This window comes from Cheilinus undulatus, linkage group 14, assembly GCF_018320785.1.
Source record: "Cheilinus undulatus linkage group 14, ASM1832078v1, whole genome shotgun sequence".
Taxonomy (NCBI): Eukaryota; Metazoa; Chordata; class Actinopteri; order Labriformes; family Labridae; genus Cheilinus; species Cheilinus undulatus.
The window spans coordinates 30,146,680-30,171,019 of NC_054878.1; the positions used below are offsets into that span (position 1 = coordinate 30,146,680).

General features: G+C 38.5%; 1 protein-coding gene across 19 annotated transcripts in view; it reads right to left on the reverse strand.

Annotated features, from left to right (window-relative positions):
- The window catches only part of otofa (otoferlin a), a 126,096-nt gene extending 103,751 nt beyond the window's left edge, over positions 1-22,345 (reverse strand). For 18 of the 19 annotated variants that reach the window (XM_041804545.1, XM_041804538.1, XM_041804546.1 and 15 more), the window contains exons 1-2: positions 22,032-22,345; positions 14,210-14,268 (exon numbers count right to left, since the gene is read on the reverse strand). In XM_041804545.1, coding sequence (XP_041660479.1) covers positions 14,210-14,268; positions 22,032-22,113 — 141 coding nt within the window. In that variant the 5' untranslated portion in view covers positions 22,114-22,345. Of the gene's footprint in view, positions 1-14,209; positions 14,269-20,259; positions 20,351-22,031 lie in introns of those variants that run through there. The other variant, XM_041804540.1, reaches the window with a different exon arrangement.
- Positions 22,346-24,340: the final 1,995 nt, after the last annotated feature.

Consider the following 24,340-nt stretch of genomic DNA (forward strand, 5'->3'; position numbering starts at 1 on the left):
TCCAGATATGTCAAGTGGAAAAAACTGCTGATGTTGTTCTCTTTTTTTGCATGTGCACCACTACTGAAAGTGTACAGAGGAGAGATACTGTGTTCATACTCTGGTTCATGCAATTCTGTTCATTACACAGTAATCAAGACTGGTTTATAGAATATGCTGTTCAACAGGGCTGCACAGCCTCTGGATCTACCTAGGCTGGGGGTCGGAGCTGCATGCCGCCTTTTTGCTCCTCCCAAGAGGCTTTCTGCAGCTGTGCTAGAAATTTGAAATAAAGGAAACTTTTTTTTTTAACATCAAACGACTATTTTTTCTATTGCTATATGACAAAGTTTTATATATTTCATCCATAAAACGTGTTGCTCTTTCATACACTTATAACGTAATTTTTACAGATAGGGCTATTTTATCAACTTAAATATGCCTCATATCAAGCCTCTCTGGCGCAGCACATACTGTTGATTTCCTGTCTTGTCACAAATGACACCTGGTGCAGGAATTTTGTGCTCATCACGCAAGTTAAGTTTTGAATTTCTGAAATGGGGTTTAGCACAGCAAGAGGGAAGGTTGGAATGTGATAATCAACATTGATAAGTAGCATACTAAACCGGTGAAACCGTCAGACCCTAAAAGGGTTAAAGCAGTGTCAACAGATAACGTGAACGGTGATAACATTAATAACAGCATGAAAAAACTAAAACAAGTTCACACTTAACAGCATCAGTCAGGTAAAGAAAGAGAGAAAGGAGGCCAAGGGATAAATAGTGGGCTTTCAGAGCCAAATAAACAGGTAAGCTCACGTTTTATTGTTGTTCTCTACTCTGCTGCAGTGAAGTCGTTATTGTCATTCAGAATATTGATAAATTTGACGATGATTTAAATATTTATGGCTTGTACAAATGTAAGTTACAGTGTACATGGAAGCTGTAAGGTTATTTTTATTCGTCCCAAACTGTGGTTTGATGCCTGAAAAACACTTCTGAATTCTTTTTACAGTCTATGGATTGAATGGAGAAAAACATCAATAACAGATGGCAGTATTACCTGCCAGTGGGGTCAGCAGTAAGTTTTAGCTGACCACTTTTAAGCAACCAACAGGAGAGGAAGAAACAGGCAAAACAAAACACATGAAGAAGAAAGGTCAGCTATGGGTGCAGAAGCAGAGGACCACCCCTCTAGTTAACTTCTCTGCACTGTGTCTTGAAACAAGATTTAAAAGCAGAGGGGTTGAAGACTTTTTAAAGGCCATATGCAGATATACAGAGGTAGAGAACAGTGACTACAAGTGTGTATTTAAACGCTCTGCCTAGACTCCGTTACAACGTCTCATCCTGTGTTTACAAGAGCTATCCTGCGGTCCTTCACTGAAGAGCACAAGTCATGATTTTGCACAATACACACTGTAGCCAGTGTTCTTTACCTCTACATATTAGTGTATGGTCTTTACTGTGCTGTTTAATAACAGCTTTATAAGGGTGTCATCATAAAAATGATCCCTTACAAAGGCTCTAAAATACTAGAATTTCATTTTCTTCATTTTTAAAAATAAATGTTATTATTCTAAGAAGAAATTAGACTATTCACATCTTTGTTGCTTTCAATTTAGCATTTTTTTTTTTATGTTTATTTAGTCTTTTTTCAAGTTTAATATGCCACAGCCTTTACCTACTATCGAAGGCAGTTTTCATACCAAAGGATCAAACTCTAAGCTACACTACAGTCAAGTTTAAAATTGATAAAAGAGGGAAACCTTCTACTTCACCGATGAACTGAACCCGTCCAAACCGTGACCCAAAATCTGAGGTATGAACCAAACTGTGACATCTGCGAACAGTTACACCCTGATTAAACTCATAACAAAGCTGGTCAGGAGAACAACAGGAGCATCTTTACACCAAGAAAAGTTCTTGGTGGGTTCTTAAGTGGTTCTTTGCACCTCATTTTCAGCTCCACAACTGCCATTAAAGCTGCATTAATACTAATCTCTTCTCTGGTCACCATCGTTTACAGACTTGCAGAACAACTAAGCCATGCCTGACACCACCTCATTCTCCTCATATGGCACTGACTGGTCCAGTTATTCTCTGGAAATAAAACGTTTCAGACAGAAGCTGTGAAAGATGGAACTACCTGATGACAGACATGGAATCCAGCCAAACCATCAGCTTTTGCAATTGTAATAAAAAGGGAAAAAAAATGAGGAATCTGACTTTTTCAAGGAAGTCATAAAACGAGAACTCATGTGTCTTTGCAGCTGCTAGTTGTCCTTTTGCAATTCAAAGACTCTGTTAAGGATCTAATTCCGTCACTGCATAGTTATTTGCTTCTTTTTGTGTCCCTTTGTCTTGTAATAGTATTTTTGTCTTTCTGTTTTCTGTCCTTTTCTTGACCCTGTGTTGTTATTGCCTTCATGTGCCATCCACAGTATACTGCATTGTTTGAAGAAGTTGTTCTCGATATTGTTACCATATGTAAATCTTTTTCTTTGTTGAACCTTTGTAGTTGTATGTTTTTGTTTTAAGCCTCTTTGAAGCTGTTTTTCTTCTCAGTAATTGCTGTGTCTCTCTATGACATTATTTTGTGATTTTATAGTTGAAAGGGGTCTCTTGGCCAGAGCTTTGTGAGGCCGTTTAGTAAGGATCAACACAGTTAAACAATAAGAAAAGCTAGTATGCTGCAGTATAATGAGTACTTTAGATGCCTTCATTCATTTTAATCTACATTTGTATAAGAACTTAAATAATCTTCTACATGTATGGCTTTTTAAATGTCAATTGGTCACATATATTATAGTATCTATTTTACTCGAAAAAGGATCTTGTGTAACTAACACAAAATCTGTGTGACAGCATCTTTAATATGTGGGTTCAGAGAAAAACTAGATCTTCATGACTAGTTTTTTACCCCTACCACCCAACCTAGCACAGTCTTAATTTCCCTCTACCAAGTGGGATGTCTATCCCTGTTTTCATTAAGCTGTCTTTCAGATATCACTTTATCTCTATGCTTCAGTGTTACTGGATTCTGTTGGTCTAATTTCTAGTTAGTCAAAGAAAATGCCAAGGGCATCATGTAAAGATATTAAATTCAGTCAAGGCTTCAACCCCTTGCAGTTTGTCATGTTTTGCATGTTAAAAATTCTCTCTGCAGAGATCTGCTGCATGATTAATAATTAACAAAGCAGTTACTGTATATCTTTTTAAGGACTGTGTAATAAATTTAAACCCATCTTTGAGTGATTTTCATGCCATACTTGCTGGAGACTGTTTAACTTAACTGCAACAATTTCAATGTGACCTTCCTTTTCTCTTTAAATTGAGTGGCAGGGAAGACATTTGCTAAACTTTCCAGCTACTTAACCTACTAGAATCTAATTCTGTTTTCCACTGGACTCTAATAAAATTACATTTGGCTCTCTATTTTGGCTATTGAGATCCAGATGGTGCAGAGATAATGAACAATGCATTTGTCAAGTAAGCTGCTCCACAAAAAAAGTCAGAACTGTGGGAGATAGCACATACGCCTCAATTAGAAACTTTTCTGCTGAGAAGGGTTGTTTCTTTTCAATAATTGAAGGTGTACCTTCTGTTCCTCTGGTGCCTACTCCTCTAAATATGAGGTGTCACAAAAGCAGTACAAAGCAGTGGGAAAGTTAACAAAAAATCAAGGATTGTGAGAAAGGAAAATCTGTCACCCTAACACAAAGCTTCTTGAGAAAAATCACCAGACTGTATTAAGTAGTGGCTGAAAAAGTAAACACCCCAATTTCGAAAAAGCTGGGGCATTGTGGAAAATGTGAATGAGAACAAAAAGCAGCAATTTGCAAATCCCTTTTCAACCTCTATTTGACTGAATTTAACACAATAACAAAGTTTAATATTCATTCTAAAAAACTTAAATTTGTGTGGAAAGATACATACACTCTTAATTTGATGCTTACAACGCAATCAGAAAGTTGGGTCAGGAGCATGATTACCACTTTGTGACATCACCTTCTCTTCTAACTACACTGTAAGCATCTAGAGACTGATAGTTGAAATCCCTTTCTTGCTTGATCTACCTTCTAAGTTTCTCAACACTGTGGGCTTTCCATGTTGTATTTTTTATGTGCTATACTGTTTCAATGGGAGGCAGGTCTGGACTGCAAGCCTGCCAGTTGAGTACCCCCACTCTTTTACTGTGAAGCCATCCTGTAGTAACTTGTGCAGAATGTGGCTTGGAATTGTCATGCTAAAATAAATACGGGACAACTCTAAAAAAGGTGTTATCTTGATGGAAATGTATGTAGCTCCAAAACCTATATGTACCTCTCAGCATTAATGGTACCTTCACAGATGTGCAAGTCTACCATGCCATGGTTACTAATAAACCCCACACATCACAGATGCTGGCTTTTGCATCAATTACAATCTGGCTGGTCCTTTTCTTATTTGGTCCACAGGACTTGACACCTATTCTTGTCTAAATCAATTTGAATCATCTTTTATGCAGCGTATGGTGAAATGTCTAAATTCCTTGCAACCGCACAATGAGAAAATTGGCCATGAACTGTTGGATTATATGCACAGTCTTTCAAAAAGTGGAGAACCTCAACTCACTTTTATATCTGATCATGATGCTATCACTTATTATCAATGAACTTATCTGTAGAATGTTTTCGGTGTTTCTGTGGATTCTACATTTTACCCAGACTATCCATGTCCTGTTTCAGCATGTTTAGAACATGTTTTAGGCATCAATTTAAGAATGTGCACATGTTCTACATAAACAACAATGTTTATCAGTTTGAATATTAAATATATTGTCAATTCAACAAAGGTTGAAGGGTTTGTAAATCACTTTATTCTAGTCCTACTCAAAACGTTTTTGGTATTGGGGTGTGTGGATGTATTCAAGTGTTCAAAATGAATAATGTTTAAACCACAGAACAGACTGCTATGAAATGTTCTCCACATTTCTATGAAATTAGTTTGAAGAACACCCCTAAACTCTACCTACAGTACTATCCTCAAAAATAGTCAAAGCTTTAATTTTTGTCCTGCTTAAATGATAGTTGTCAGGTGTTAGTGTACAGTAATGATATGCTAAGCTATGATTGAGAACTTGACACACCCTTAAAAAAAAAAAAAGTATGCTAGCACTGCCACTATGATCAACTAGACATGCTCGTGTTAGCACATTGCTTTCCAGAACTGCTTAAAAGGCAGACTGGGGCACCAGTTGAACAGGTCTCCACTTTGTGCAAAATATAACCCACTCTCTCCCCCACATATCTAAATAAAGGCAAAAGCTAAAAAGAAAATCTTAAAAATTGAAAACATTGAGTTCGCTAAGAAAAAAATCCATTAAGTTAATGAACTTTTTTTTTTTTCCATTTTCATTATTTGCTCATGTAATATTCCCCCCAAATTTAATGGAGATGGGTGGGCAGCTTTATTTTAATAGATTGTTGCAGCAGTGTTTGGCAGCATGTCACTCTTGAGAGGGACTCCTGATAGCAGAGGAGATACGAGCTGATGCACATGGGTACACATAGAAAAGGCAAAAGAACAATGGGAACTTATTTTTGCTCTCTAAAGGCCTCATACAACAAAGTAAATATACACTTTTCCCTGTGGAATTTTATCTTATGGTTTGTGTTGAAACCTATTTGTCTGTGCATATCAGTACATCTGTTTGAAAAAAGCACAATTCAATGTTAATAAAACCAACCTTGGATTCAGCTATTCTCATTTCGGCTGATAAATTTCTTCTTTCAGTTTTTCTTCAACTCCATGAAAGCAAAGAAAATATTCTGCACGGATCATCATTTATTAAGTTTACTCAGAGACGAGAAAGCATCTCCATCAAGCAGCCCTGAATCTAAAAAAAAGAAGAAAAAAAAAACTGGTGAAGTTCATAAACTATTTCTAAAATCGGCAATATATCAGCTTGTGTCTGGTGCAGAAGAACTGATGCTCTTACTGACTGATGGTCAAGCGGCTGTTAAAGTATCAGCTGAAACATGACCTACACAGTTGGTTCATCCTAATGCATAAAATTGTGTTTTAAGTGTTTTATTCTCCGGTGGCTAACTTGATAAGAATTCCTGATAATTGAGTATGATTTATATTAGTTTAAAACCTTACCTTGACAGTGATATGATCTCATATTACAGATATACCTTACTAAGACCACTAACTTCCCAAACATGATTAACGTGGGAAGTTTTGTGGAAGTGACCTCACTGTGTTTTTTCCTACTCTCCCAGCAACAGTACGCCCTCACTGATCAGGCTAATGAGGCTTTCAGTTGTGAAGTACTAACAAAGCATCACAAAGAGTTCTAAGATCAGCAACCTGTACCTCTGACATTGTGTTAATATTCAAGGATTCCTAATGCTGAATCATAATTCCTGTACAGGCTGCATTCATTATTTTATTGCAAAAATACATGTATGGTTCTATATTGTGACAAAGTGGATAGTTCATGTGAGAAGCCTGGGATGACCTATCCTAGGGTCTAAATTTGAATTTTTAAGTATCCTATGTTTCCTCTTGTCAATCTGTTACTACCATAGCCACTAACTAGTGCACCATGGTCTGGATCCCGACCCAGGTACCACTGGATCATAAAAATGTGATCTGTTCCCCTCTTGTTCTGTAGTCTTAAATGAGGATGCAATCTGTGTCTTTTTAAGCAAATCTTACATGGCTGAACCAAAAAATGAAAGGCAAACTAATAAGATATTGCAAGTGAAAATTATGCTGACTTGGTAACTTAGTTTGCAGATGTATACATTTATACAGATGTGCATACATCCCTTCAAAGGGAACAAATATTGTGATACTACAGGTCTGTTTATATGTGTTGGATGCTGCTGCATATGTAAGAAAGACAGGCAAAGCAAATCCTGGTATACTGCCTCAAGTCATTTCATTGGAGTCAGCATCTTAATGCAGATGCCTCGGTATAGGGTCAGATATATAACAGCTAAACAGACCAGAGTTGACTGCTTGTTGTCTTTAAGTGAGGCTAGAATTGTCGAGAACGAAACAACCATAATTCACAAGTGAATAAACTGTGCATTAAAAATAACCAATAAAGATGGCCTGAAAGTAATGATTTCTTTTGACACAGTAACGAGACTCTAATTAAAAAGTCAGACTATGCACTTGGTGTATGCACCTTAGGGTTGTAGTAGCCTGGAGCGAGTAGAAAGGGAATATTCTTGCATTCATAATGTTTGCATGATAATTCTCTAACCTTGTCTGCTCAGTTTAAATCTCTTGGTTTGTAAACAAACCTAAAACTAATCAAATTATTTCATGACATCGAGGCATGTACAGCGGTGTTATCAGCAGACCTTTTCTCAGTTAGCCCTGCAGCCACGTACTTGCAGGGCTCTGTTCTTTGCTCCAGTTATGTCTAACTTGTGAGGGGGGAAGCCCTGGTGTACAGCAGCTAAAAGCCAAGTCCCACCATAGAATGAATAATGAATACAGATTCCTCATCCAGTCTATCTGCACACTAGTTCAAAGGCGTCCTGCGAGTCCATGCATAAAGTAACAAGACACACAACTCTATGCTAATGGCTCTTAACACCAGGGGCTGGACGAGCCTTACTGAGCCATGCAAATGTTCCAGTGCTGGGGATGAAGATGTCAGATGATGAGGATGTGACAAGGAACTACTAAAGTGTTTGTGGCAGGGTGGGGGTGGCCAAGGAAGCAGTAAACAAGGGCACCAGAAGCAACCAGCGCACACCCCCACAAACTCAGGATCTACTGGAAGCACAAGTCATCCCAAGGGATCCCTGGTCGTTTCATTGATGCTGAGTGATGCTAACGACCTCCCTGGCACTATAGGGCCAAGACATGAGCATTGGGTGAGGCTGTCACAGGAGATCACATGTCACTGCCAGCCTTCCAGTTATATATCGTTTACTGCAGCAAGACCTCAGGAGTAATAAAATCAACCATTATAGGGGTTGTTGTAGGTACACTTCCTGCATGTCAGACTCACTACAATCCAAATTATGCAGTTGCCCCCACACTGGCCTTTTACTGGGCTCCACCTCAAGACAATTTCAAGATTCAGAAACTTTTTTTTCTTGTACCCTGGTGTACTTGTCAGGAATGTGAAGGGAGACATATTTGCTTTCTTCTCTTTATAATACAAATATGTAATACATATCTTTCTATTAATAAACATGATAGGGTGGTCACTTTCTGTATTTTTAGTGCAGGCCATTACTTATTCTGTGAACTGCTCTACCAAACATAGGCCTTTACAAAACTATCTCCATTCCAGGAAAAGTTTTCAAATGTCAAACTGTTTCTATGACCTGTTTACCAAATCCTGACTTTTAAATAAAACACTCTTTCTCGCTGCTTCGGTAACAAATATTTGTGGCAATAACGAAATTTTTCCTTCTTCATTATCAAAATGTATTCCTCTGCAATACTTCATCATGTCAAGACTTTCATTCACAAGCTAACATGATGTAAGCAAGATGTGGGGGAAGTAATTATTACACAAACACATACTTTATTAAAATGTTGCCCTGGAGAGATGGGGACAAAGAACGCTTCAATATGGACGATAAATGAGGATGCAAAACAAAAATTGGGCAGTTGATCTTCATGATCAAATGGTGAAACAACCATGGCATGTTCAAAGCCACTTAAATCCCCTTTCTTTCCCATTCTATAACTGCCTCAGAAAACCCCTGGACACAAGATGGACACAAGTCAATAAATGCTGGTCAAGTCAGTAAATTAATCAAAGCAAGTATAACAATTAATTCACTTAAGTCCCTGTAAAGTGAAATCCAACATGTGTGTCGTAACATACTAGATATGTTGGAATAAGGTTGCTGTAAAAATGTGAAAATGGAATCTGTGTGTGACCGAATTTTGGATTTAGACTGTGTGAAAGTTTTTCACCTTTTCCTGGCTTGGTTTAATTTTGGCAGGGCAAATATAACAGCCCACAACATCACTGGCCGCCCCCCTAATGCTACAGTGGTAAAAAATCATAGAGCAGTTAATCTCATTACAGTCTGTTGGTAGCCAAAGTCACTGCCTTCATTGAAAAATAACAGCCAGATTCATCCTGTGTTTTTTTTTCATTGTGTGGTAAATTTGCCAGAAACTTTTGCAATAGCCAGATTTCACTATAAGGTTAGGGGGCAGGCTAATTGCTGGGGTGCATGTCTATTTTTCCATTTGAACTAGATATAGCAGGAACCAATATCTTGCCTGCCAAACATGTGTTGTAATCCATATTTTACTTGTCTTGAGTCTTGAATGATTAAAAGAAGTGGGCTGTGACTGTCTCTCTCCAAACAGCCACAGTTTAGTCCCTCCTGTCTGTTAGTGTTGTGATTTTTGGGAGCAACTTAACAACAAGGACATGTCATAAGTGTGAGAGAGACATAACATCCCATAACTCAGAATATGAGATACAAGGAATACCTGAAGCTAAAAACTGTCCATCTGTCATGACATAAATGTGACTGTTTGTCTTGTGGCTTAAAAAAGATAGATGTAACAAAGCAGCAAAGCAGACAGAGGTTTTATCCAGGTTGGAGCATTTCTTGAAATTTGAAAGGATCACATTTCTCGTGAGTGGGTGTGGCTTCAACTCATTCAGTCGACACCGACCCCACCTAGAGCTGACATTACTGCCTTATTTTTTTACGATTCTGAAGCTTAATTTTATACACTTACAGATGTTTTTCATGACTGAAACTTGGCCTGGTGGTTCGTAACACAGTGCCCTGTCATACAACAAACCTAAAATAAAGATTTTTTTTTTAATCACTTTACAGTAGGGGTACGCGATAAGATGATCTCAGAGTGAACAAAGAATATACTAGCAATCTGCTGTTTTACCGTAGAATCATCTCTTTTACTTCTAGCTCTTTGCTCCCTCTCCACCTCCCCTTCTGCTTCCTGTTTCAGCGGTGATTTACGCTGCAAATGAAATAAATAAATTGCAATAAATTGCAAATTCAATTTAGTCCTTCAGAAGATTTCTGTCTTACACGAAGCTGTGTCTTGGTTTTCTTACCCATCAGTGTGCAAAATATATTGATTTGCACAATATGAACAAAGTTTATGAACGTTTTTTGATGAGCTCATGAGAAAACATCTTTAATGGTCTGCTGAGGTTCAAACAGGGAAGAGAGAAGAACCACACCACAGAATCATCATACCCACAAGGGTAAAGTGTGGCAGTGGCAGATTGCCTACTGTTGTTTTAACTGTTACAGCTAACATGGTTTTACTTTCCATTGTTTTCCCAAGTTATTTACAAGCCTTTCCACCTGTCAAACGTCAGGATAATGGAATAAGGAGTGATATGTTATGATATCACCATCTTTTTATGGAGGGAGGTGGTGATGACTGTGAGGTCCTGACACTGATCGTTATTAGAAAATGTATTAAACAGTTTAATCATTGATTTACATTTACATGCTTTGGCCGACATTCATGATGCTGCAGTATCTCAGCCTGCATCTCCTCCTCCTCTCTCCTTCATTGTGAGCAGCAGCAGGTGCAAGTATGACAGGTAGACTACATCACCGCTCATCATAGCCTAATTCACCACTGTAAATTAATGTTTTCACAACCCTTTTTAAAATAAAAATCAAGTTTATGTTAAAAAAACATATAGTCACTACTTCCCTGCATAACCATGTCTCAAAATATCATTAATTTCTGGATATATTTATATTTTCTTACTTTGGTGGTCTGTAAACAAGACTGAAGTAACTCTGCAATATAAAAATGCATCTGATCAGGCTGCTTGTTTAAAGCATCAGCTGTAGGAATTCTATTTATAGTCTGTGCTTTAAAATGAAAATCAACTACTTATGCATTTGAAAAATTATATAAGGAAAAGGTTGTTTTTCTTGTCATTTACTCATTAACAAATTAGTCGAGATTGTGATCTGGCCTTAAAAAAATCATGATTTTTTTTCATAATGCCAACCCCCAGTTTACAAGGACCCTAAAATCAACAACTACAAACTCTTAACAACATCCTTAAATGCCATTTGTGTTATTATAGAAATCTGACTTGTGTGTCTGTAAGCCACATAGTATGGCCAACAGGATGAAACAGATCAAAAAGTCAATCTAACATTTAATCTTGTGCTGGGTTGTTATGAAAACCTTTAAACAATAGTAACTTGTGTTTATCATGGACATATATTTGACTTGTGTCTACCTCACTTTGAAACATTTCACCTGCAACTTTGTAAAAACAACCTTCTTTCTGCAGTATGCGTGTGAGTAGGTGTTTGTGCATGACTATGCAGGAGGCCAAATGTGTGCAGTCATTTAGCCTTTTTCCTGATTAGAATGAAAACAAAAGCCTGGTTATCAAAAAAGGAAGCAGCCCTCTGTTAGTGAGCCCATCAAAGGGAAAATGTTTTCTTTCAAAAAACAGGCAGCTCAGAGAAAGAAAAGAAAACTTCAGTTAACCCTCCTTTGGGAAGGTATTCTATGTGTCTGAGTCTGTCTTTCTTTTGTTTTCCTTATTTCATTCCCTGACTTTATCCCCTGCCTCTGTTCTGTCTCTTTTGCTTCAACTCTGTGTGGATATCCTCCAGCGCTTCTCTCTTGATCCCTCCACCCGCGTTTCCTTCATTCCCCACCACCACCTCTGCACCCTTATATGCCTTCGCATTTGAAACTGTCATAATGCTGGCTTCTCATTGTGACAAAAGCCTGTAGGAATCCTATTGGGAAAATTTCCCAGAATCCCACAGCACCCACAGTAAAAATGAGATTGACCAAAAACCTACCAAAAGGGTTTCTTGAAATCCTTTTCACGTACTGAAATGCGAACTCAGTGCTGTTGCTCACACTGATGAAATTTTCTGAGCTTGAAAGTAAAACCAAGAGTCTATATCACCTAAACTTTTTTTTTATCAAGTGAAAATAATTCTGAACTCTGGCAGAAGAGCTATGTAAGGGACCAGGTTGTCCTCACTGCAGGAGTGGAATGTCTAGTTTAATTACAACTGAGCAAGTGTTCAATGTCATGCATGGGTGGAGGCCACTACCTTTCAGACTCTCACCGGCCATCAGTGAATGGGAAAGGACCATTAAGAGACACTTGGCAGGACATCTTCCTTTTGCAAGGGACAGCAAGTCAGATTTAAGGTATCAGTTATGTGATAAAATGTGATCACTGGTTGGCTCAGTGGGTAGCAGCTCTGCCATACAGCATGAAGGTGTGGAAGTGTGTCTGTGTGCAGTCAAGATGATTATGATCCCAACTTACAACGTGCAATGCCAAGCTTAAGGGCAAAAACAGTAGTGTGCACTATGTGTGGAGCAAAACAGAATACCAAACACACTTGCAAGGGAACTTTACGATTTTCTAAATTGTAAATCTGAACCAAATATCTGTCAGATTAGCAACCTGTGCTGGAAGATTAATGTACCTGGATTATTTAAAAAGCAGGAGAGCTACAGATGATGACAGAAACCAGTCGCTACTCAACAAAAAAAATCAAATGACCTCCATTCATATGGAACCGCTTTGGTTTTGACAAAAACAAAACCAAGTGTGACTTTGAATAATGTGTAACTTACAGAATTTGCCACATGGTTGTAGCAAGGCAACAAGGCACATCATTTGAAATTTATACACAAAGTGCAATAAAATGCATGGTCTTAAAACAGGGGTGTTCAAACTTTCGGATGAGAGCCATATACAGAAATATATAAGGATGTTGGGGCCACTTTAATATCCACAAGACATGAAAGCTTGTAAAACCAGTAAAATAAAGGTTAAGATGTGCTGAGTGAATGAGAATGCCTATATGGCTAGTCCAGTCAAGACCACTTTGTCAAGAAATAAACATAATTTGCAGCTATAAATCCTTTTTATCAGCAGTTATTAATCAGCACTTATTGCTGTTATCTGTGTTAGGGGGTGTGGCTGTTCTGGGATCTCTCCGTCCTTCCACGAGCCAACATGGAAAGTATCAAGCAGGAACAGCACATGTTCCTGCTCATCCTGTGCTGATAACAAAAGCCTGAGGCAGGGAGAGAAGAAGCAAACCCTGCATCTCCAGAGCAGGCATCAGTGACAACTGAATGACGTTAATTAAGTCAGAAGCAGAATGAAGGAGGAGCTGGGGTGGAGGAGGGTTGCAAGAGAAGCTTGTGGGGAGAGTGGCGGAGCATGGCCAGGAAAGAGCAGTTTAAATGAGGAAGCATGAGAGTGATTAGACAATAGCATACTTAGGGCAAATCAGCTGGCTGTCAGGTGATGAAGGCTTGTGTGTAATCAGCTGATCTCAGTTATGACAGCACCTGACAATACATGCTCGATTTAATGGCTGACAAGGCAAATGGATTATTTTTTCCAGATTCTTGGGATGCCAGTCAGATTTCAAGGGGCCATGCCTGGCCCTAGCTACCACTGGCTCCCTCCCTGGAATGTTATTGGTACTGCTATTTACTGTCGTAATCATCAGGGAGTTGGAAAACAAGATATTATTATTTTGGTTGCCTATATGTTTACCATGTACAGTGTTGTCTCAGTTTAGTAACAAATGTGGACCATATTTCTTGTTTTCCTGGAATTTGCCGCACTTGGCCCCCAGGCCATAGTTTGGACACCCCTGGGTTTACACCAATTGAAATAACTGAGACTATGATTATGTCTTCAGTTGAACAGGCAACCTGCCCAAGTGGATCCTTTATATCTGATGTGTACTCTGCATTTGCAATCCACACCTTAAGATCTTTATTCTTAATGAACTTTCCCTTGAAAAGCCCCCACACCTCTCACCCCACCAAAAAGCTCCAAAAATACTATCAAATTGGAAAAAGCATGATTTCAATGATTTTAAGATTATTTGATAGCAGATTTAATAATGAAATGTACATGACAAGTTGTTAGTGCAAAAAATAATCTTACAGGACTTGCCTGTGTCTTATATTAGGCTACATGCTGTTTAAATTGAGTTGCATTATGGTTATCAGTCAAAGAACATGCTGAACACTTCAAGTAAAAATTGCCTCTATTACCTACACTGTGCTCACAGATTATTGACTTGTCCATAGAAAATCAGGGAAATTAAAGTGTTATCTGCAGTGAAGACTGAAATGTTGTGTTTTCTATTAAGTAACCAGGTAATTACTGGTAGGGAATTACCAAATTGGATTAGCTGATGACAATGAAAGGAAATAAAGCCACTGACCTCATTAAAGTTGACCACATCTTCACAGTTCTCCGCCACTCGACTGAAGAAGGGTAGACCTGTAGGTTTAAAAGGAAATAAAACGTGAAAAAGAGACACATTGTTCTTTCATTGGCAATGTAATTACTGTTATTTTAGTGTGAGAAGGCGGACACACAGCATGGGTAATTTGTACACGACAAGCTGGAGCTGTCAGTCTTGGGATTTAAATTAAACTACTTGCATAACGAGACTGATTTTTGGTCACACATGATACTGCCACTTAAAGTCACAGAATAATTGTACTGCAAGCCCTTGGGTTTATCCTTTGACTCGTTAAATCAGACCAGGTAAGGAACTAGTACAATATACTATAATATGAAAGCATATAAAGTTCTGTTTGATATGTTTAAACATTCCTTAGGTGTATTCATTTCCCCTTTATTTTTTTCAAGATGTATTTTTGGGCATTTTATGCCTTTATTAAGAGTGGAGGACAGTTGATAGATTTAGAAGGAAGGATGTAAGAGGAGAAGAGACATGCAGGAAAGGACCTGCAGGCTGAACTTGAACCCGGGCTGCCTGTGTAAATGGGGCGCAACCCAACTGCTAGGCCATCTGCAACCCATTTCCCCCACTTTTGAAATAAATTCTCTCACTTGCTGTGCCCTTGAATTTGTTATGTTTTAAAATATTTTTTGTGATTTTTTTTTTTCTGAACACTCTGGATGACAATGTTAAGAAGTTGTAATGAAAGTGTCAAGAGTTAAAATAATCCCAATTCACTTAACAAAAAGTGTTAAATGCCACATCAATAGAAACTCTTAATAAAATACGTTCATCAATCATAGATTAAGATCAGAATTTGGTCTAATTTTGCAGTCAAAACTTATTCATTTTACTCAAGCATATTTCTGTTTTTGTTGATTTCCAAAAAAAATGTATGCATGCAGTTTTTCTTAACTTGGGTATTGTATGATGTAATAACGTAAAGAATTAGAGTTAAAAAATAAGGATTTAAACTCAAAAGCATCACATGTAATAATGTTTTTGGACATTTTTCTGTTGGTGCTTCTACTTCAGGGATGTAGGGAATGGTTCAAACACTGACATTCAAACACATTTAAACAACTATCCACTACAGAGGCTCCAACTTCTTATTCAAATTTGTTTACATATGCCACATTAAAGGCAAGTTAAAAGATTAATGACTGCCTTGAGTATGGAAGATTGCACAAGTGAGACTGGATGAGTGGAGAAGCAGAGGACAGAAAAGAAATGCAGATACGAATGAAGGGACAACAAAAAGAGGAACACTTCAGTAAAATAATAGAAAAGAAGACAGGTCAACATAAAAAAGAAAGTAGAAACTTTTCTCATAACCTTAAATGAACAGAAAAACAAACTGTCAGTGCCTTCTGTATTCAAGATTATACACAGAGAAGAGAGAAATTCACTGAGCTGTGATCTGACTGAGCATGTGTTCACCTGGATGCTTTGTTATGCTTATGAATGGACAAAGCTGCTTTGTTGTGTTTGTTTGATTTGTGTATGTGTGGGGGTGTTGATGTTTGTTTGGTTGCATGCAGACAGCTGATGAGCGCTGACACATTCACAAACCACACAGGGACTTACTAAGTCACAGCCCCTGTCAGTTCAGGTGTTACAAGTGTGAAACACGTGAATTCTGTTACGTTTTACACACATTCACAGAGCAAACACTGTTTGAGTTTAAAGAGGAAAAGGATGGACGTAAAAGGAAAAGATATTATGCTTCACAGAACATCATCAGTACATTCTTGCCAATTTATGTTGCCTACTTTCATTCCCAACCTCTCTTCATTCCCCACTCAGTACAGTCCTTTAAACCCACATCCTTTGCAATAATTTTTAGAAAATAAAAAACGTTTGGATTTCAAAAGGGAGCAGGACAATATCACTCCTACATTATTGAATACAGAGGCGATGAAAACATCTAACTGAAACGTGGGTTTGAAGAAGCAGCTTGTGTTAAACTTATGTAAGGTGCTCCACACCACACTAAAACAACATTCTGCTAATCATTTTCGCTTTCTGGCCTTGGTGCAAACAGTGAGAATTAAAACGGTCCAGAGCCAAGAGAGCGGTATTGAAAACAAATTGAACTGGAGCGAAAGGATGAAAATGAATGCAGAGTACATTTTCATCCCAGCAGAAAGACAGAGATGAAAGAAGAAAGCAGATAAAGAAAACTGAGAAACACTCAAGGTAACATAAATTAAAGGACCACATAGGGAACATAGCTTTTCAATTGCTTTAGCGGGATCTATAGTGTGAAACAGAACATAACAGCAGAGAATTCTTCTGTTTATCTGCAATGACTTTGTGGAGCAATCAGAATCTCCCAGTATGCCTAAGAGCATCTCATCTTTCCAAGATCCATGCTGGGATTTAATCTTGTCTTATTTCCAGGTTGATCTAAAATCCATACAAGAGATGGCACACAACCTATAGGTACCAGGATTGTACATATAAAAAACAGCAAGTGTCCTTTCCAGCAGAGAACATAGAAAATAGTTTCAGTATGCTATATGGGAGGAAATGGATTTAAATAATTTAGGTCAGATACATAAAGCTTTGTTTCAGTCAAGAGAATACTGAAGATTTGGAGTTAAAAAGATGACTGCTGGAGGAGAAGCATTGATTCCATGTAGAAAAAGAAGTTTTGGAAGTTGAAGATGAAATAAGAGAGGAACGCTTTCACAGGGTATCTTAAAGGGGAGATAATGCTTAAATTTCTACTTTAACCCTGCAGTGTAGAGTGTGTGTGCAATCTTTCAACAAGCGCTGGGAGTGATGCGCTTACATAGAGCCAAGAACCACCAGATAAAAGCAAGGACTCATCAAAGACTTGTCACAAAATCCAATTAAGTTTTGATGCTTTGCCTTTGAGGGCGGCTTTAATTATTGTCAATGGCAACAGATAACAAACCCTTTTTAACCTAAGATGAGAGACAAGCCTTGAGCCTACTTTCTATGTTGTACAAATAAAATGTATTTGCTGATTTATTCCCAAAAAAAATTCAAACTGTGGATGAAAAATGGGAATGGTTGATTCTAGATTATGTACTTTATTTCACTCTTGATTAGATCACTTGTGCCGTCAGCCATTTCATGGAGTCGGCATTACACAACATCTCTACCAGTCTCTGGGGGTCATGTATGGTTCAGCATGCTCAGGGAGGGCTGCTACTTCCTGGCAAACCCCTTCCTCTCCAGACTAGAGGTTGTTTAAGCTGAAAGCACTCAGGAAGCTCTACTGACAGTCATCAGGGGAAAAGCAAGACTCAAAAGAGAGAGAAGGAGAGACTGGGAACACAAGACTGATGGAATATGCAAGAGTAGAAGACAAATTGCTATTCTGCGTGTCTAAACTTTGGAATTTGGTGGCCATATTTAAGATTTTTTTGTCTTCACTTGGTTGATTACTTCAAGGAAGGAAAATAACAGATACAGACCGGCCGGGGAGGACAAAGGGGATTAAATGTTAACTTGCAGGATGTGTGGAGGGTTATAAAATGTGCCGTTTATGAGAAATTCCCCATCTGGGTCATAGTCATTAACAGTAAATGCCAATGATGACATCATCCCCTCTAACCTTTTAACTGGAAAATAACACATTTCCCAGTGTACTGCATACTGCTAAATCATTTGTTTAAATAATATATTTATTTTGAAATGTAACTAATAATGTCATGGGCACCAGGGTTAACAACTGTACGGTGGTTTGGATTCCAAATAGAACTGGTTGATTGCTCTACCTTTCCACCCTCAAACCTCATTTTCTCATCATTACTGTCTTAAAATTCAATGTTTCTGACACACTGTGTACCTGAGCACCAGAAAGGTTACTTCTTTGCTTCGTTTTGACTTAAATGTCATGTCCTCGCTTGAGTTTGATTTTAGATATCTTGCTAAATAAAGAATGGCTTTTGAGTGCCTCCCAAAGGTTACAAAGATATTGTGGTCAACGTAACGTTAACAAATAGAGCTCCTATTTTTTAGACACAGAAAGGGCAATGCTTGAAGATAAAAATAAAACAAGGGATGCATGCAGGAAAACAAATGAGCTCAATAACTTGTGACAGCTTAAAATATAGAGAAGAGAAAAAGTATGTAGTAAGAACAATCACGTAGAGATGAGGACAAAGTTATTAACCCCATATGAAAAGTTCAGTTTCTGTTAAACAGAGCAAGGAATTTTAACACAGCTTTTCCAAACACCCTAGTTTTATTTTAGATGCTTACGTTATTGTACTTAACACAAAAACATTTTTTCAAAAACACCAAAAACTACTAGGGTCCAAATTATTCGCCTCCTTTAGAAATTACCTTTGTTTAGAGCCATAACGCAAATCACTGTTGTGCAATGGTGTGCTTTAACTTTATAATGCTAAAGCTTGTAAAATCAAATTAAAACTGAGACTTAGCTTCAAATTTACACACAGTTTAAACAAATTAACTAAGGGTTTCAGTTGTCACTTGAGAAAGCATTATTGCAAAAACAAAGGAAATCAGTTTAGACTTGAGAAAAAGAATTGTTGATGCTCACAAAGCAAGAGAAAGATATACAAAGTTATCACCGTGTTTTCAAGTGTCAGGAGTGTGGCAGAAACGAAAGGAGAAAGATCTCAAGACTCTGGAAAAAAAACTAGTGAGAGATGTCTGAAGACTCCAGAACAACTGCCTAAACACTATCGAATGACTTAGTCAAGTCAGAAATTGTAATCTCAAAGATGACAATCACTAGAGCCATGCATAGGAATGAACTAAGAGATTGAGGACAAAGAAAAACTCCACTTCTGCAGAAGAGGCATATTTAAGCCAGACTGAAGGATGCAAAGGACAACCTTGAGAAAAATGATGCATAATGGAAGCATGTCCTTTGGTCAGATGAGACCAAACTGAAGCTCTTTGGCCATAGAGACACTGATTATGTTTGGAAAAAGAAAGGAGAGACATATAACCCAAACAACACCGTCTCTACAGTGAAACATGGTGGTGGGAGTATTATGCTGTGCTTCACTGTGTCTGGAACTTGGAATCTCGTAAAGGTGAGAGGAATCATGAAATAAGAATGGTATGTGAAGATTTTGAAAGAAAACCTTAACCAAACTGAAATTTTCATAGGGAGGCTAACAATTTTGTCCTCATCTGTAGATTTGCTGGTACTTGTCGCAAAATTAGCATACAACAAAACAGACGACATAAAGTTCAACAGAAGAGCAACATGACTGGTAAGAACTATTGACTTGTAAAAGGTGGCTTCAACAGACGCATTTATATATAGTATGTACAGAGAGCACATACTGTAACAGAATATAAAAATACGAGGCTGATATCTCCTAATATTATGCATAGGGTTGATTCTAACTTAGTGTTATCATTTATTTCATTTACAAGCTTTCATACATACAGTTTTAGTTCACCTTTAAAGCAAGTTTGAGTCAACCATGGTCCTCAAAACCAATTAGCATAACCTTACCTGGGGTCACCATCTAGATCAAGTCCGAGTCCACCATCAGTTTAACCAAGAAAATACATTCAGAAACTCTTTATGTTGATAAGTATTTTCAGTATAGCCCTAAGGACGTGTCTAACCATGCAAATCAAGACCTGTTCTGTCATATTTCATGAACTCCTAATAAAAAACTAAACATTGACTAATTTGACACTTTTCAGGCACCATAACGAAGATGGCGGCGGTTCTCCTCCCTGAAAAAGAAACGGACTTGCAATTTGGAAAGTCGTCCACAAAGTTTCTATTCGTGAGGCTAATGAATTCTTCTAACTTCCTAAAACCGTCGAAACAGCGGTAAGTGTTATCAAGGCAACTTTTTAAGGCTAGTTTGTACCTTCTTGTCGGAGCCTTTGTCAACACAGTGTTAAGTTAGCTAGCAGAAACAGGCTAACGGACAAAAACGGCAACTAGCTAAGTGGTGAATATTGTTTTTGCCTTTTAGCTTAGGCGCTCGACATCTGTCATAAAAGTTAAGAGGAGCTTGAGTAAAAGTAAATGTAAGACCTACGACCTGGGTTGGTGGGAGACACGAAGCCGTATCTTATTGATACTCCTCTTTAGCGGTTAAACGTGTAAATGCAGACCTGCTAGCTTAGAAGTTGGGCACGTCAACTGTCGTCATATCTTCATTTTATTTTCACTGCCCCCTGGTGGCCTTAGACATCTATTACACCGTGTCATGTTAAAGGTTCAGTCTTTAATACTTTAGACACATTTTACAGCCATCAAAATAGGGTATGACGTAGTTTCTGTTTTTTTTTTAAATCATAAAACTTAAACTTTACAACTATTAAAAGGTGAGTCCCCTATTTTTATTTACCGCTTTGAAAGTTGCAACCCTGTCTAAATACTGAAGGGAAAGATAAGGGCATTTTATTTAGGCTAGTTATATGATGAATTATGATAAAACTGTGTGAGTGGCACAGGTTCACACAGAGCAATCAAAGAGATGATTTACAACCTTACATATTTATGGAAACCAAATTATTAACACCCTCTTATTTTTTCTTCATGTCGTGTAAGAATGCTTGAACTGTTGTGCAACACTTCTGAAACCCTGATATAACACTGGCAAACACCAGAGAAAGTATTTCAAAATGGCACTGACTTCGACAGAAGGGCACAGCAGGGGTGAAACACACCGATACACACACATGTCATGGCCTCGACTCTTTGAAATTGCAAACAGTTTCTGCAGCCCATGACTGTGCTGACAGAAAGACCACAGGGGAACGAGCAGACGATCTAATCCTTGGCTTGGATGACACGGTTCATGTAGTATCAAGACCCTAGTGAGTTTACTGCGGCATCTTCTCTCACAGAGCGGAGGAGAGAGGAGGGGAGGAAGGGTGGTGGTCTCGCAACATCCTACACAAGCCTGATGCTGACAGCAGAAAGCTAGAGATCAGCTGGGGATTGAACACCTGACATGTGAGTGAACTGATATCTGTCCAAGGTGCTGAAACACACACCCCTCTCTCTTCCTCTTACCCTCTCTCTCACACACAACAAAGAAACACATGAATGGATCCGCTGAACTCAATCCAAATATCCCCTTACGGACAGCAGGAGAGCCAGAGGTGTTTCAGTGACCCTCTGGGAGCTCTAAAACGCCAGAGAACAGAAGGATTGGCAATTACCCCGAGGGTATGATAAAGAGACCCCCACCTCCCATCAGCCACCCATTTCAGTGTGAAATCAATGCCATCAGCCTGATCAATTATGACCTAATCTGGCCTCTTCTTTTACTGCTTTATGAGTAAAAGAAAACGTGAATAAGAGAGGAACTATTGTCACTTTATTTGAAGAAGAAATACACATTGCTTTTACTCCTTGTGGATGCTTTAAATAATTTAAAATCAGATAATTCACGTCCGAGCTAAGAGAAACTGTAATGTTGCATTATTAACTATCATCACCAGGAGAGCTATTTTAAGCTCACTTTGTTTTTGTAGCAGTAAAACGTCTTTAGAAGAGGAGGAGGACAACAGAGCATATTAAAGCTAGTATTTTAATAGGGTGGGGGATAGTTTAGTGTATATTAAAATACAGACTTATGTTGTAGAGAATATTGGTCCATTTTCCCCATTGATTAAAATGTGCATTGTACGCATCAGAGCGCAGCGCGTGTCCAGTAACCGTCCGATCCAGGAGGGGTTTCCCCCCCAACTTTTACGCTTTCAGGACATCTTATTTCCCCCAGCGAATCAAATCAGGACACACCACTCACGAGAGTTAAGTTTCAAAGCATGCACGCTCTCTGCTGCAGCTAAGACGTCCTACCTCTGAACGTAACTTTGGCGATCCTGTCACCTTTCCCCCGCAGGTGAGCGACCGTCTTCAGGTGAACCATTAACGACATCATCAGTCCACGCTGGTCAGGGGGGGAGTATTTCTACTCCACACGGATGAAACTTGAACCGGTTTGGTGCAATCTCTGTCGGAGGATTTTTAACTGAGCTTTTCCTTCACAAAAATCATGTCCCACACAGACAGCATGAGGAATAGTTGGTTTTCTGAAAAAAAAAAATGGGGATTAATTGGAAGCTCCAGTAAACATGTTTCTCTAGCTCCGTACTCAGTGGCTGCGCGGTGTGTCGCGCATCTCCGGGCTGGTACTTGGTTTTTACTCTGCTCGTTGTGCAGGATGGGCGGGGGTGGTAGTGGTGCTGGGGGTGAGGGGTGGGCTTCAGCTACAGCGTGAGGATGGAGGATGCCCTAATTGTAAGACATGAGTGAAGCTTTGCGATTTAAGGCAGATTTACGCCTTTATTTTCAGCGAAAAAATCTTCCTTATTGTCTTCATCATCACTGCAGACTATCTTATATATTCAGCTATTTTACAAAGGATCAAGCTTTGATGTTAATTTTAGATTACTTTTTAACTAAGCGTTTAATTTGACATGAGTTCCTCTACATAGACCCACAAATACGTTTTCTAATGCTTGTAATATTTAGTATGTTTCCATTACTGTTACAAAGACTTAGAATTTCTGCTTTAAAATACAGTTGCCAGGCAACCCATTCCCCCTTTACAATGGGGTAAGACTTCTAACATTGTTCAATTAAAAGTTTAATCCGTTTGAAAGAGAAAGGCCTATTATTTGCATCAATCCACTAATCTTACAGTTTGGTCCATTCATTTTTTAACCGCTTTTTCCATTACTTCAATGAATAACATGTGTTGTTGGGTTTTTTTTTTTAAGATTTATTTTTGGACCTTTTTGTGCCTTTATTGGATAGAGGAGGACAGTGGATAGACTCAGAAACAGGGATGAGAGTGGGGCAAAGGTCCACAGGCTGGAGACGAACTTGGGGGCTGCCCGCATACATGGTACGCGCCTTAAACCACTGGACCATCAGTGCGCCCCCTCATGTGTTGTTGCTTTTAAATGTTCACTTTACACCAACAGGGACTGTAATGATATTGTATTCAAATACATGTACTTCAATATGGAGCCCCCCCTTTTGCAGCTATAACAGCCTCCACACTTTTCAAGATTTTGGAGTGTTTCTGTGGTAATTTTTTGCCCATTCATTCTGTAGAGCATTTATTAGGTCAGGCACTAATATTGACCCTAAAACCATGTCTTAATAGTCCTTGCTTTGTGCTCTGGAGCACAGTCATGTTTGAATTAAAAAGGGCCTTCCCAAAAGTGTTGCCACAAAGATGGAAGCATAGCATTGTTCAGAATGTCTTTGCATGCTGAAGCTTTAAGATTGTATTTCACTGGAGATAAGGAGCTTAGCCCAAGCGCTGAAAAATAGCCCCACTACTATCCCACCAAACTTCACAGTTGGGACAGTGCAGTCTGGCAGGTGACTTTCTCCCAGTTTGGAAGTCTGAAACTCTTCAGCTATGGATTAAGCAGAGCATTGTCAACTTTTACATACCATTAGCATTTGTTGACCCCTTTCTGTGATTTTTTTGTGGTGATCTGCTTTAAGGCTGACTTGCTGTTGCTCTGAAATGCTTCTACTGTCTAGTAATATCACGTAAGATTTACAGTGGACTATCATGACCTGTCTTATTGTAAAGGTGGCATCCGTCACAGTGCTTAAAGTCAGTGAGTTCTTCAGAATTATCCATTTTGTATCATAAATGTTTGCATGGCTAGGTGCTTGAGTTTATACACCTGTGGCAGGGGTCTGATTGAAGCAACTGGATTAAAAAATTATCAGGTGTGGCCAAGTTCTTTTGATCTTTCAGTTTACCTAAAGTAAGGGTCCACTGGATGGGAATTGCAAAACGGCTTCATGGTGTCCCTATGAAATAATCTTTATTTGTATGATGCTGATTCATAACTGAAGTTATCTTGTGACATTTCACAACAAAGACAGGTCCAGACTTTACTCTTTCCCTCTTTTAATTTGATAAAATAAAGATAGGCTCAGCACCAAGCTACATTTAGCATAACTTCAGTGTAAAAGCAAAACTTTCCTTCAGCACAACCAGACTTGTGTTAAACAGCCATCTAAAAAAGCTGTGTTGATGTTGAAAAGGGATAGAGGAAAAAACAGAGAAAAACAAGGGGAATGGAGACAGACAGAAAAGGGAAATGGAGGAATGAAAAATGGCGAGGTACAGAAAG